Consider the following 15,072-nt stretch of genomic DNA (forward strand, 5'->3'; position numbering starts at 1 on the left):
CAGCAGTTGCTGTGCAGTGTCGCAGTGATTGAGGTTCACCTGGGACACCTCCACTACTTTTTGCCCGAGGCCAGCTTCTTGTACACCGGGCAATTAAAGCCACCCGTCGCATGGCTATTGCCATCGCCTTCTTTACAGAGCACGCACTTCGGCTTATTTTTGCAGTCTCTTGCCATGTGGCCTTCTCTACCACATCTTCTGCAACTGTTGGTTCGATCGGGACCGTCGCAATTTCTCGCCTGGTGGCCGAAACCCATACAGCGGAAACACCTCGTCATCTGCTGGGTCACTCGAGGAACAGGCCTCAGTGGGCACACCGACCACCCTACTTTGACCTTGCCGGCTTCCAGCAGCTTAGACGCCGAAGGCGTCGATAGTCGGACCGACGCAATTTGCGTGCCGCCGTAGGCTTTCCTCAACCGGATTGCCATCGGTGTCGTGCGGTCATCCAGAAGAACGATCAGCGCATCTTCTAGCTCTTCCTCCGTCGTGATCTCGTCCAGGTTCCTGCACTCAATCGTTGTCTCCGGCGATAGCGCCCTTACCTTCGACTCGTAGCCTACGGCTTTCTCGACGAGGGACTTAAAAGCTGAGCTCTTGACCGCGGGGTCATTCTTCAGCTCAAAAAGCATCGCTCCGGTCTGTGTGCGCCTGGTTTTAACCACGTTCTCGCCAAGCTCCTTGAGTTCCGGATCGGTTCGTACTTTCCGGAGGAGGTCTGCGTACGAAACACCTTCCTTCACCTCGACCACCAAAGCCTCGCCTTTGTTACGCTCCCTGCGAAACTTGGGGTTTTGGGTGTCCTCGTTCTGCTTCCCTTTTTTCTTCCGCTTCTTTTTCTTGACCTTCTCCCATTTCTCCTTCCCTGGGTCTGGTTCTGGCTCCTTCGCTGGGTCCGGACTGTCTCCATTCCCCTGCTTCTGCTTCTTTGCGTCCTCCTCCTCTCCAGGCGTTTCCCTGTCCCTTTTAGAGCCTGGGCCGGGCGGCGTTTTCGGTTCTTTCTCCCGTAGCGCTTCCTCCTCCAGTTTTGCGTTCAGCGTTTCTTCGGCTCTTTCAGCTCTGAGCTTCAGTGAATTCCGCGTCACCACCAGCGAGCTGTTTTCGCGCTCTGCGGCATTCATGGCTGCCTTGACTCCATTCACCATCTGCTTGATTCTGGTGTGGACGTTGTTTTTGTCCTTGATGAAATCAAAGAGTTCGTTAACCCTCCTTCTGACCTCCTGCAACGCGGTCCTTCCGAGCAGGACTCCGTCCTGAGGGGTACTGCCGGCGAAGTTCAACAAGGATGACTTGGGAGTCTCCTCTCCAATTACTCCTATCTGCTGACTCGAAGCAGCCGCCTGGTTCAACACTGGGGATCTCAACACCTTCCCGCTTCCACGGAACGCGCTCGCCACCCCGCCTGCTGTGTCGCCGCCGTTTGACTCGCCTCCTGCCATTTCGACGTTTGCGTCCTCTTCTACCTCCGTGTTTTCCGATGCTTGGGGCGCATCGGGACCCTTTTGTTGGTTTGTTTCACTTGTCTTCATTTTGAATCCCACGAGTCGCTAGGGAAATACGGTCCGCTGCGCCAGTGCCCTGCCGTGACGCAGTAAGGGCAAATTACGTGTGGGGTGCGCCCCTGTGCCCCACAGGCTCCGTTATCGACTGGGAATTTGTTGAACCCCCCCAGCCATGCATCCCTCGACACGGGTCGCGTCACATCTTGGATTCGGGGTTTGGTGAGGTTTTGGGCTAAAACACTTATAGCGGCGTTCGATCGCTTGACAGAGGTGTTTACGGACCCATGTGGTTTTTTTCGAAGAAATTAAACAGAGCCCTTGTTCAATTCCGCCACGTCCTAGACATCCTCCCGCTGCTGGTCCGGGGGCGATGCAATGAATGTATGCAATCGCCGACAGCTATCCGCCTACTGCAACCCGCCCGGTAGCTGGCAGCTAAGCTCCGCAGGGACCCTCACCTGTCCCCACGGTTCACGGGTGTGTGTGTGTGTGTGTGTGTGTGTGTGTGTGTGTGTGTGTGTGTGTGTGTGTGTGTGTGTGTGTTTTTTTTTTTTTTTTTTTTTACAAGGTCGGAATCTGCTACCAGACACCTGAGAATTCATTTCTCAGGTAGTGTGGGGTTGGGAAATCAAAAAAAAGATTTCCCGACCCACTAAACCAGTCCTTGAACGCCGTGCCCTTTTCCCCCCGGGACCACCTTTCGGTATAACTTCGGGGGGAGGCGTTGCATTTTCTGCACTAGTCTACTTACAGGATCCATGCCGGGTACTAGAACCATTTCCTGTTCCACATACATATGAGTCCATGCGAGGGTTTAACCGCGCCCAAGAATCGCGTTGCTTTTGATCGGCTAGTCATATGCAGCCCTCTCCTTGGACCATCGAGACGTGTACCGATTTGGTAGAGCCAACCGTCATAACGTGCTCTCCTTCACAGCCACACTCGTGGGTTCTCGACTCCTGTGACCATCGAGACGTGTACCGATTTGGTAGAGCCGACCATCATAACGTGCTCTCCTTCACAGCCACACTCGTGGTTTTTCGACTAGGCTCCTAGTCGTTCCTCCTCTGATCGTCTCTCCATCTCCGCTGGAGAGCCGAAGTGATCTGCGTCACCGCTCCGACGACCGCATTCCACTTGGCGATGTCGCTGCACATTCTTCGCACCACATTATCCGGGCTGGTGTCTGCTCCGATAATGGCCAGCATTTCGCTTCGCGCTGCCTCGAAGCGAGGGCAGCCGAACACCACGTGCTCCGGTGTTTCCTCGCAATCGACGCAGTCCGGACAGAGCGGAGACTCTGCATGTCCGAACCTGTGCAGGTACTTCCTGAAGCAGCCATGGCCCGACAGGAACTGTGTGAGGTGGAAGGTGACCTCTCCGTGCCTTCTGTTCACCCACGCGGATACAGACGGGATCAGCCGATGCGTCCATCTGCCTTTCTCCGTAGTGTCCCACTCGCGTTGCCACCTTGTCAGCGATTCGGCTCTCGCGGCTTCCCGGATACCTCTCGTGCCTCTTCGGGTGTAGCACACGGTGTCCTCTTCTAGTGTGATTCCGATGGGGATCATTCCGGCTATGACACCAACTGCTTCCGACGAGATGGTCCTGTACGCGCTTGCAACCCGCATGGCCATCAGTCTCTGCGTTCTGTCGAGCAGCGCTCGATTTCGCTTCGTCCCCAGCGCCGTCCACCATACCGGTCCGCCGTACCTAAGTATGGACGTCGCGACACTTGCCAAGAGGCGGCGCCTACTGCTCCTGGGTCCAGCGTTGTTCGGCATCATCCTCGACAGTGCCATGATTGCCTTCGCCGCCTTCTCGCAGGCGTAATCGACGTGGCTGTTGAAGTTCAGCCGGTCATCCACCATCACCCCGAGGTACTTGAGCGCTCTCTTCGAGTGCACTACGTGTTCCCCAACGTGTATCTGGGCCTGCTGCACCTTTTTGTGGTTACTAACCAGTATCATCTCCGTCTTGTGGTGAGCGATCCGCAGCTTCACCTCGAGCATCCAGTTCTCGATCATGGCGATTGCCTCCATAGCCAGTACTTCGACCTCCTCGACATTTTCGCCGGTTACCGTCAGCACTATGTCGTCTGCAAAGCCAACAATCTTTACGCCGTTGGGTAGCCCCAGTGTCAACACTCCGTCATACATTCCGTTCCACAGTGCTGAACCCAGAATGGATCCCTGCGGAACTCCCGCGGTAACAACAACGGTTTTTTGTCCATCGGCAGTGTCGTAGACCAGCACGCGGTTCTCGAAGTAGCTCTTCAAGATCATGCACAAATAGTCAGGCACCTTCATTTTGTGCAGCGCTGCTGCTATGGCCGCCCAGCTCGCACTGTTGAACGCGTTCTTGACGTCAATCGTGACTATTGCGCAGCAACGGTCCCCTCTGCGTTTTTTCTTCCGCGCTTCGTCGGCTTTCTCGACCACTTTCCGGATGGCGTCCACCGTGGATCTCCCTTTACGGAAGCCGAACTGCCTCGCTGCTAAGCCATGCTCGCTCTCCGTGTACTTGGTCAGCCGGTTAAGGATGATCCGTTCCAGAAGCTTTCCGAGGGTGTCCAGCAAACATATAGGCCTATACGATTATGGTTGGTGGTTTGCCTGGCTTTGGCAGCAACACGAGCTTTTGAACCTTCCACGGGTCGGGGAAGTGTCCTTCGTCCAGGCATTTCTGCAGGACTGTTCGAAACCTGTCCGGGAATGCTTGAACCGCCGATTTCAGGGCGAAATTCGGGATTCCATCCGGGCCGGGAGCTTTCTTCACCTTCAATCTCTTCGCTACTGCCACAAGTTCTTCGTTGGTGATCAGATGACCTTCGGCGTTGCTACCCCCTTCGTCGTTGTACGGTGTAGGAGGCCATGTCGTTGGGTCATGTCTTGGGAAGAGCCCTTCCACAATGACCTTCAGCTTGTCGGGACACGTTTCAGCCACCATCGATGGGCCTCTGATCTTCGCCATCGCGACACGATATGCGCTCCCCCAAGGGTTTGCATCAGCGTCTTGGCATAACTCTTTGAAGCAGTTTGTCTTGCTGCATTTGATCGCTTTCTTGAGCGCGGCTTTTGCAGACCGGTACTCCTCTCTGCACTCCTCTCTAGTTGCTTCGGATCTTGCTCTCTGGACTCTTCTTCTGGCGCTAAGGCAACTTGCCCGAAGGGTACCGAGTTCTTCATTCCACCAGTAGGCTGGACGACGACAGTTCCTTGGCTCCAGTCTCCGCGGCATGGTTGTGTCGCATGCTGTCACTAGTTGTGCTGTTAGCACGTCGGCACTCAAGTTTTGGGGACCATCACACCAATGGAGCGCTTGTGTGTGTGTGTGTGTGTGTGTGTGTGTGTGTGTGTGTGTGTGTGTGTGTGTGTGTGTGTGTGTGTGTGTGTGTGTGTGTGTGTGTGTGTGTGTGTGTGTGTGTGTGTGTGTGTGTGTGTGTGTGTGTGTGTGTGTGTGTGTGTGTTTTTTTTTTTTTTTTTTTTTTTTTTTTTACAAGGTCGGAATCTGCTACCAGACACCTGAGAATTCATTTCTCAGGTAGTGTGGGGTTGGGAAATCAAAAAAAGATTTCCCGACCCACTAAACCAGTCCTTGAACGCCGTGCCCTTTTCCCCCGGGACCACCTTTCGGTATAACTTCGGGGGGAGGCGTTGCATTTTCTGCACTAGTCTACTTACAGGATCCATGCCGGGTGCTAGAACCATTTCCTGTTCTACATACATATGAGTCCATGCGAGGGTTTAACCGCGCCCAAGAATCGCGTTGCTTTTGATCGGTTAGTCATATGCAGCCCTCTCCTTGGACCATCGAGACGTGTACCGATTTGGTAGAGCCAACCGTCATAACGTGCTCTCCTTCACAGCCACACTCGTGGGTTCTCGACTCCTGTGACCATCGAGACGTGTACCGATTTGGTAGAGCCGACCATCATAACGTGCTCTCCTTCACAGCCACACTCGTGGTTTTTCGACTAGGCTCCTAGTCGTTCCTCCTCTGATCGTCTCTCCATTTCCGCTGGAGAGCCGAAGTGATCTGCGTCACCGCTCCGACGACCGCATTCCACTTGGCGATGTCGCTGCACATTCTTCGCACCACATTATCCGGGCTGGTGTCTGCTCCGATAATGGCCAGCATTTCGCTTCGCGCTGCCTCGAAGCGAGGGCAGCCGAACACCACGTGCTCCGGTGTTTCCTCGCAATCGACGCAGTCCGGACAGAGCGGAGACTCTGCATGTCCGAACCTGTGCAGGTACTTCCTGAAGCAGCCATGGCCCGACAGGAACTGTGTGAGGTGGAAGGTGACCTCTCCGTGCCTTCTGTTCACCCATGCGGATACATACGGGATCAGCCGATGCGTCCATCTGCCTTTCTCCGTAGTGTCCCACTCGCGTTGCCACCTTGTCAGCGATTCGGCTCTCGCGGCTTCCCGGATACCTCTCGTGCCTCTTCGGGTGTAGCACACGGTGTCCTCTTCTAGTGTGATGCCGATGGGGATCATTCCGGCTATGACACCAACTGCTTCCGACGAGATGGTCCTGTACGCGCTTGCAACCCGCATGGCCATCAGTCTCTGCGTTCTGTCGAGCAGCGCCCGATTTCGCTTCGTCCCCAGCGCCGTCCACCATACCGGTCCGCCGTACCTAAGTATGGACGTCGCGACACTTGCCAAGAGGCGGCGCCTACTGCTCCTGGGTCCAGCGTTGTTCGGCATCATCCTCGACAGTGCCATGATTGCCTTCGCCGCCTTCTCGCAGGCGTAATCGACGTGGCTGTTGAAGTTCAGCCGGTCATCCACCATCACCCCGAGGTACTTGAGCGCTCTCTTCGAGTGCACTACGTGTTCCCCAACGTGTATCTAGGCCTGCTGCACCTTTTTGTGGTTACTAACCAGTATCATCTCCGTCTTGTGGTGAGCGATCCGCAGCTTCACCTCGAGCATCCAGTTCTCGATCATGGCGATTGCCTCCATAGCCAGTACTTCGACCTCCTCGACATTTTCGCCGGTTACCGTCAGCACTATGTCGTCTGCAAAGCCAACAATCTTTACGCCGTTGGGTAGCCCCAGTGTCAACACTCCGTCATACATTCCGTTCCACAGTGCTGAACCCAGAATGGATCCCTGCGGAACTCCCGCGGTAACAACAACGGTGTGTGTGTGTGTGTGTGTGTGTGTGTGTGTGTGTGTGTGTGTGTGTGTGTGTGTGTGTGTGTGTGTGTGTGTGTGTGTGAGCAATAAAATTACCAACGTGGATCCGTCTTTGATGAAACCACGGCAGGCACTGAAATTTTTCTATGGCCAAGTGCTAGCTTGAATAGTACGCATGAAATGTGGCAACAGTGGTGCAACATTCTCGCGTGACAGTTCCACGAAAGCAGGAGACAAGGCAAAATTTGCTAAGTGCTCTCAGCCAATCAGCTGCCGGGATTTTTCCTGCATTCATTTTTTTTTCATCATAACTTTTGAATACTTAAAAAACCTTTTATCAACTTTGTAAGGTAGTCTACTTGCAATTTAAGACTTCCCCTTTCGTTTAGTGGATAAAGCATGCAGATTGTGTTGGGGCCAAATCTCCCAACTAGATCTTCGGGTGGACTGTATTAGGGATTCTCCAGGTGATCAAAACACTTTGCGGAATTCTCTCAAAAACTTTTATTCCGATCACTATTTACAAAGCACGTCTTTACTCAAACGCGTCGCGAACTGGAGTGAAAAATCTCCACTTCTCTCTCTCTTTCTCTCCTTCTTCAGCTCGTTTTGCGCGCGCATCCGATGCGCGCCAATTCCCACCTTCTCGATCGTTCCTTGCGTCGTCGCAGGCGGCGACGAGGGGTGTCGCGTTGGTGAGTCGATCGCAGCAACCAGTGTTGCCGATCGAGCTGGTTTTTCATTTCAAGTCAAAAGTTTGCGGAGTACGAATGCGTAGCTGACATTCTCCCCCGCGGCTGCATTCCAGCTAATCTGAAGCACCGAAGCGCTCAAGAAGCCGGTCGTTGTCCACGGTCGGCAAGGGTGCCAGTTTAGATACCGACTGCTTGAAGACGGCTCCAGAACCGGTCTTCACGTCCACGACACGCACCAGCGTGTCCATCCCGGGGTAAGTCTCGACGATGATGCCGACCTTCTAGGTCTGCGACGGGAGGTTGTCCTCGACTAAGAGGACCAGCATTCCGGGCTGCAGGTTGTGCGATTTCTTGGTCCACTTCGCACGATTCTGCAGACTCGTTAAGTACTCTCTGGACCGGCGGCCCCAGAAGCACTCACGAAGCTTGTCCAGGTACTCCCAGCGGTTCAGACGGTTGTCCGCGACACCGCTGCGGGAGGGCTTGGCGACAGGACGCAGCGGCCTGCCGAGTTGAAGATGCGTCGGAGTTATCGGAAGAGGATCTCCGGGGCTGTCCGACAAGCTGAAGAGCGGCCGAGAGTTCAAGACCGCTTCAACGTGCGTCAAGATGGTAGCAAACTCTTCGAAGCTAAGCGCAGTGTTCGTTTCAGGTGTGTCTTGACGCTCTTCACGCCCGCCTCCCACAATCCGCCGAAGTTGGGAGCCCTGGGCGGGATGAAGCTCCACTCGATGGCTTTGGGCACGAGCAAATCTTGGATTCCGCGCTTCAGCAACGTAGTCACGTGATGACGGGACAGGATCACGGGATGCTTGGCCTCGTACGGGAGGCTCGAATGTTCCAGACGTCCGCCGACTCTCAGCAGACCGTCCTCGTCAACGATTGGTGCCAGGCTCGCGAGCTGGCTGGATGCTTTGTAGACCAGCGATTCTCCTTCTTCTAGGTCGGTACCCCCTACCATGCAAATCAAGTAGGCCTAGTACCCCCGTTGAGAATCGCTGTTGTAGACGATGGCTACCAGCCCTGGCAGCTCGTTGTCCTCGAGTTCGGGGGGTTCTTCAGGAACGTAGGCTGCGCTCGTCAGCGGTAGAAGCCCCTTCCACCACTTCGGACATCGACTCAAGAGTTTGGGACTCATCCCACGAGAGACGATCTCTGCTGGATTGTCGGCTGACCTCACGTAATTCCAACGGAACTTACCTGTGAACTTGAGGATCTGGATGACGCGGTTGCGCACGAAGGTCTCCAGGAGATTCGGATCCTTCTTCAGCCATGCAAGCACTATCTGGCTGTCCGAATACAGCTCGATAACGGACAGCTCCAGATCCAGCGTCTCGATGACCTTCACGACGAGCCACGCAAGCAACAGCGCTGCACACAGCTCCAGGTTCGGCACGGACAGCTTCTTCAGCGGAGCCACTCAGGATTTTGCGCACAACAGGTTGGCCTCGGCCGACCCATTCCCGCGGATGCACCCCAGGTAGACGTTGGCCCCGTAGGCAACGGTCGACGCGTCAGCGAACCCGTGCAGCTCGTGCAGAACCGTGTTGGGCACCACGACGCATCGTGGCACACGAATGTCGCTCAGCGCTGTTAGAGACTCTCGAATCTCGAACCACTCACACAGAAGCTCTTCGTTTAGTTCGGTAGACCAGTCCATCTTGCTGGCCCACAACTTCTGCATGAACACTTTGGCCAGCACGATGACTGGGGCTACGAAGCCCAGTGGGTCAAACACTTTAAGGATGTCCGAAAACACTTTCGTCTTCGAGACTGGTTTGTCGTCGCACTCTTCCAAACAGTTCACAAAACGAAACTCATCCTCGCGTGGGTCCCACAGGACACCCAGAGCCTTGATGGCCGGCTTCGGCTTCGCCCGATCTTCTTCAGGCACACACTGTAGCACTTGCTCTGAGTTAGAGCACCACTTTTTCACTGGGAAACCTCCCTCTTCCATGATCTTCTTCACTTCCAGCACAAGTTTCACTGCTTCCTTCTCGTTGCTGGCGCCGGACAGCATGTCGTCGACATACATGTCCTCGATCACGATCTTGGCGGCTGCTGGGAACCGGCCTTTCACCGACTCCACCTGCTCCACCAGACACCGCGTCGCGAGGAACGGGGCGCTCGCCGTTCCGTAGGTCACGGTGTTCAGCTCAAGCACTCGCAAGCGCTCGTTCGGCTTCTTCCTCCAGAAGATTCGCTGGTACGGCGTATCGCTCGAATGCACCCGCACCTGCCGATACATCTTCACCACGTCAGCGGTGAAAGCGACCGGATGGCGACGGAATCGAAGAACGATGGAAAACAGGTCGTTCTGGACGGTCGGTCCCACCTTCAACACATCGTTCAGGGAGTACTTGCCGGCTTTCGCGCTAGCGTTGAAAACCACCCGCAGCTTCGTGGACGAATTGGACGGTTTTAGCACAGCGTGGTGCGGCAGGTAGTACTTACGCACTTCTGGTGGATCTTGTTGCTCATCAATCTCCTTACAGTGACCCAGCGCCTCGTACTCTTCGACGAACGTCGTGTACTGCTCTCGGAGTTCCGGGTTGCGCGACAGACGGCGCTCCAGTAGGTCGAATCTCCTCAACGCCTGGACTCGGTTGTCGCCCAGCTCAAGAACCGTGTCCTTGAACGGCAACTGGACGACGAAGCGGCCACTTTCGTCACGGCCGTGGGTGCCACGAAAGTGCTCTTCCACTTCCTGTTCTTCGTTGGTTTGCAGTTGCTTGTCTGCTAGTTCTTCGACTAGCCAGAACTTCTCGATGGCGTTGTTCAGCTGATCCTTCAGCGTGATGTGGACGACTTGGCAACTCAGCTGCTGGAACGGGTCGTACACGCCGGTCACGATCCAGCCCAGATCGGTTTCACGCAGAGTCACGGTGCCGTTCGCCAGTTTCACTCGATCCGTTCGCAGCAAGTCCCACACGTAGTTCGACGCCATGACCAGGTCGATCTCGTGCGGCTCGCTGAACTTCGGGTCTGCCAGGAACACGTCGCTCGGGATGTGCCAAGCAGCTGTCTCGATTCTTGCCGACGGGATCCGTCCCGTGGGCTTGTCCGAAATCAGGCACGAGATGTTGTCTTGGAACTGACAGTACCTCGACGAGAAGGTAAGGTTGACTCCCTTCTTTGCTTACGTCTTCACTGCGTTGGCTCCAATGACCGTCATGTTACACTTTTCGAAGGTTAGGCCGAGGGTTCGAGCCATCGCCTCCGACAAAATGTGCGCCTGGGAACCATAATCCAACAACGTGCGGCACGGATGGAACCTGCCGGCCTTGTCCGCCCCGTTGATGATCGCTGTCTGCAGCAGAACCTGCTGCGGTGACTTCAGCGCTCCGCTGCTGAAACACGACGTTGCCTGCTGCTCGTTCTCGTCGTTCACTTTCGGCGCACCCGTGCCACTGGGACCAGCCTTCACGCTGGTGGATGACACTGCCAACGGCGCCTTCGCTGATACCGGAGCCGCTTCTGGCTTCGGCATGGTTTGCTGCTGGTTCTTCTCCTGGTGCAACAAGCTGTGGTGATTTTCGCCGCACTTGCAGGATCGGTCCGACGGACACTGTCCAACTCGGTGACCCTTGCGCAAGCAGTTGCAGCACAGCCTCGCGTCACGCACCTTAGCCCATCTCTCCGCAGCACTCATGCCGCGGAACGAGCCACACTTGTAGTTCGCGTGAGACCCGTCACACAGATCGCACTCCGCCTCGTTGGATGTCGCGGCTGCCGAGATGATCTTTGCCGATGGCTTCGAGGACTGCACCGCCTTGGGAACTGCCGACCGGACAGCAGACGACGCAGGGGCAGCTAGCTCGCACCGTTCCAGGATGGCGCACCGCTGCTTCAGGAATTCGATCGTCTGCGCATACTTCGGGAGTTCACCCTTCTTGACGGTAGCTTCCCAATGCTCGCGTGTCTCACGATCCAAGCAAGACGATAGAATGTTGACGACGAACAACTCCGATACACCCAGCAGCTCCTGCTTGTGGTACCGTAAGTTTTCCACGTGTCTCGAACACTCTTCGTACAGCTCTCGCAGCTCCTTTGACGACTTCTTCGCCATCCTTTTCAGCTACAAGATCCCGTTGATGTGGATGTCGATGATCAGGCGTTGGTTCTCGTACCGGTCCTCGAGGATCTCCCACGCGTGCGCATAGTTGTTGTCCTGAAGCGTCTTCGTGTCGATCATGCCCGTCGCCGCACCCACCAGAGACTTGTCCAAGTAGTGCAGCTTGATGGCGTCCGAGTCTGGCGAGTTCTTCATCAGCTCCAGGAACATCGACTTGAACTTCGGCCAGTTCTCGTACTGGCCGTCGAACGTTGGAATCGGTGCACGCAACGGCGTCTGTTGGACAATCACCTGCTGACCAGCCTGTCCGGCAGGGACGACCGCTTGGACACGGTTCGGTGGTGCTGTGAGCTCAACGATCTTCTCAAGCACATCGTCGTAGAGCTGCTCGAAGTCCAAGAATCGTGCTGTGTTCTCGTCCTTCTGCTCTTCCGACAACTTTGCGTCCATAATATCGTTGTTAAGGCTGTTGTACTCACCGTAGTACTTTTCAGCGTTCGCCTTGCAGACTACGATCCGCGATGCTGGGATTCCAGGCTGGCCGAGGACAGTCCTGACCCGTGTCAGCTTGCCCTTGACATGTCCGCGCCTGTTCAGCAACGCCTGTACTTCCTCGTCCGCCATTTTCCGCTTGCTCTCCGCGTGCCGTTGCTTTGGAGTCAGCGGAAGTTGATGCACCACGGGCTTACGGTCTTCCGGTTCCGGTTTCTTCTGAACACTGGCTTCCTGCTCAGATTCCTCACTTTCTTCCGGCTCAACTTTCGGCTCGGTGTTCAACCCCAAGAAACTACGCCACATCCGCCGGGATGCAGCTTCTCACTTCACTTTTTCGGGTTCCAAGATGGCGGCGCACGCTCTCTTCTCGCCGAACACTCTCTTGCTGGCGTTTTCAAGATGGCGGCCCACACTCTCTTCACCGAACACTTTTCACTCTTGCTCGGATGGTCTTGTCGAACCACCTTCCACGCACTTTTCTGCTCGAGTAGCAACGCTACCGTCCACGCAATGTTCTGCTTCGGTGGCCAATCGCGACCACTGTCCACACTTCGCACTACCGGCGGCCAATCCGACCTCTGGGAGTGTTCTTTTATTACGTAACGCAGATGGGGGCGAGGGGGGGTCGATGGCCGTGTTACGCTCCATACAAAATTTTCAAAAATTTGTATGGAAATTTTGTTACGAGGGGGGGGGGAGGGGGTCCAAAAATCAGATTTACGTTACGTACACACAAAAAAATATTACGGTAATGACAAAAGTAACTTACTTTTGAATTAAAAAGTTGTTAAAATTTGCTACATTAAAAGTTTTTTTCTTGTTTTGAAAATGAAAACTTTTACTGCTACAGTTTTTGAAAATCTCATTGCTCACTGATTTAAAAGTTTTCACTTTTAATTCGACTGTTAAATTTCTTTCATTTTGACGTTCTCGTGTAACCGTGTACGGCTAACTCGCAAATGTAAACAAACACTTTGGTGGGTCCGGTGGTGCTGGTGAGTCTAGAACGCAAAGCAAAGCCGACCGCGGCAGCAGCCAGGACTCGGACGCGGAAACCTTCGTGAGCCAAACAGCAGCAGCGGAACGCCTTCGAAGGAGGGTGGTGCAGGAGCGGGACGAGGTCGAGTGCTCAAAAAGGACAAGGCCAGCTTCCTGCAGGAACTGCAGCTGTTCCACGGCCGGAATGCGTAAGAAGGAAGCTGAGGTGTTTTGTGGGGTTTGTGATTGATTTTGTTTGTTTTTGTAGGATGAGAGGTAGGAATGTGGATTCGCACCGGTTGCATTCGGTGGTGGTGGCCCGGGATTGGTGGTTGAAGGTCAATTCGCGTGAGGACCGGGTCGAGATCATCGAGGAGATGGCGCTGCCGAAGCGTTGCGCGAACAACGAGATTGCGTTGAAGAAGATTAACTTCCAGTTTTTGGACAAGTACGCGAATGTTTATTTTCACGATGGGCCTCCGACGAAGAGGAGGACGACGAAAAGACATAATCGGAGGCTGTCAGCGCAGATGTTGCACTCGGTGCCGGCGGTTTACAGCACCGGTGAGTATTGAGAATGTGTGCAGTGGCTAGCCAACTTCACTTACTTTCCATCTCTTTTAGCAACTTCCCGCCCACAAACACTCACGTCGCGACGGCGCAGCTTCAGCCGAATGAATCTGGACAGTGAGCCAAAAAAAATCTGTGTCATTCTCGAAGTAGGATTACGTGCTCAAAATCGAACTCCGTTCCGAGGGCCTCATCAACTCCATGTTCCGGATGCGCTTCCAGGATCGGAAACTCCCCGTTCAGGCACTTTACTTTCCAGCCGCGAAACGTCGACCACCTAGTCGACCACCCTTCCCGAATCAATGGCCAACTCCTCCAAGACTGTCCTGATTGAGGCCGGAAACGTGACCATCGTGTTACACTGCTGTCGCACGTCAAGGCCTCCATCCGGAACTGCCAGCCTGGGGTATTCGGAAGTGACCGGTGGCGTACCGTATGAAGCAGAAGCTAGTGGAGAAGCGTTAAATACAAAAAAAAAGTGTTTTTCTAACATACTGTTTAATTTTTTTTAATAAATGTTAAAAAACCAGGCACATTTTTCTGAAATTATCCCTGTAGTGCTAAATGTTGTGTATTCTTGCCATAAAAGGTTTCTTTTCCAATTAAAAGTAAAATACTTTTACCAATACAACGATTTTGTTCCATAAATGCATGGTAGTATCAAAAACTTTCCAACTTTTAAATTGAAAAGTTTGAACTTTCTACGAATATTCACCAACGCGAACTTTTAATCCAACGAACGATCTTTTTAAATTTAGAGTAATTTTTCTTTGTGTGTAATAAAAGAACGCCCCCTCTTCCGGTGCACTGTCTCGCGCGTTGCTGGAACCTCCACACAACCGCGTCACTTTCACGCTGTTCTGGGCCACGTGAAACGCCCTTCGGGATTAGCGACTTCCGGACACTTCACTCCTCGCGACACTCCGGAATTATTCGATTCTGACGAACTTACCGATAGGAACTGTCTATCCGGCTCGTAAGGGCCAGATGTTGGGGCCAAATCTCCCAACTAGATCTTCGGGTGGACTGTATTAGGGATTCTCCGGGTGATCAAAACACTTTGCGGAATTCTCTTTCCTAACAAAAACTTTTATTCCGATCACTATTTACAAAGCACGTCTCTACTCAAACGCGTCGCGAACTGGAGTGAAAAATCTCCACTTCTCTCTCTTTCTCTCCTTCTTCTGCTCGTTTTGCGCGCGCATCCGTTGCGCGCCAATTCCCACCTTCTCGATCGTTCCTTCCCAGTTAACTCAATCCGAATTTTGAAACGGAATCTATTGAGAATCGTATACAAATTCCGTTTCAAACGCAACAACCGGTTCCGTGTTCGAACCGGTTGTTGCGTTTGAAACGGAATTTGTGTACGATTCTAATTAGATTCCGTTTCAGAATTCGGATTGATTTGACTGGGTTGCGTCGTCGCAGGCGGCGACGAGGGGTGTCGCGTTGGTGAGTCGATCGCAGCAACCAGTGTTGCCGATCGAGCTGGTTTTTCATTTCACGTCAAAAGTTTGCGGAGTACAGAAGCGTAGCTGACAGATTGGGTGGAAGATATAAGCGTTCAAACAATTACACAAATCGTTACACTCTCGCTTCGCGAAAT

At 53.9% G+C, this 15,072-nt stretch overlaps 2 protein-coding genes across 2 annotated transcripts; one reads left to right on the forward strand and one right to left on the reverse strand.

The window, feature by feature from the left end:
• Positions 1-8,324: 8,324 nt before the first annotated feature.
• Positions 8,325-11,417, reverse strand: LOC120427363 (uncharacterized). Its single transcript, XM_039592221.1, has 4 exons — positions 10,500-11,417; positions 8,796-10,442; positions 8,549-8,750; positions 8,325-8,503 (listed from the first exon to the last, which is right to left on the reverse strand). Exons 1-4 carry the CDS (start codon positions 11,415-11,417, stop codon positions 8,325-8,327), a joined length of 2,946 nt encoding a protein of 981 aa, XP_039448155.1.
• Positions 11,418-12,621: 1,204 nt separating this feature from the next.
• LOC128092528 (uncharacterized) lies at positions 12,622-14,776 on the forward strand. The gene is made up of 3 exons (XM_052706516.1): positions 12,622-13,105; positions 13,165-13,460; positions 13,521-14,776. The coding sequence occupies exons 2-3, from the start codon at positions 13,166-13,168 to the stop codon at positions 13,745-13,747; spliced, it is 522 nt and encodes a 173-aa protein (XP_052562476.1). The 5' UTR covers positions 12,622-13,105; position 13,165; the 3' UTR covers positions 13,748-14,776.
• Positions 14,777-15,072: the final 296 nt, after the last annotated feature.

The sequence above is a fragment of the Culex pipiens genome, chromosome 1 (genome assembly GCF_016801865.2).
Source record: "Culex pipiens pallens isolate TS chromosome 1, TS_CPP_V2, whole genome shotgun sequence".
Lineage (NCBI taxonomy): Eukaryota > Metazoa > Arthropoda > Insecta > Diptera > Culicidae > Culex > Culex pipiens.

Excerpts from the sequence above, each read along its gene's own strand:
- LOC120427363 (XM_039592221.1), bottom strand. The coding sequence starts at position 11,417 with ATGGCGAAGAAGTCGTCAAAGGAGCTGCGAGAGCTGTACGAAGAGTGT. Across the intron at positions 10,443-10,499 it reads CGGTCATTGGAGCCAACGCA|TTCCAAGACAACATCTCGTG; the intron begins GTGAAGACGTAA and ends AGGTACTGTCAG. Across the intron at positions 8,751-8,795 it reads GCGGGAATGGGTCGGCCGAG|CTGTCCGTGCCGAACCTGGA; the intron begins GCCAACCTGTTG and ends CCGCTGAAGAAG.
- LOC128092528 (XM_052706516.1), top strand. The coding sequence starts at position 13,166 with ATGAGAGGTAGGAATGTGGATTCGCACCGGTTGCATTCGGTGGTGGTG. Across the intron at positions 13,461-13,520 it reads GCCGGCGGTTTACAGCACCG|CAACTTCCCGCCCACAAACA; the intron begins GTGAGTATTGAG and ends CATCTCTTTTAG.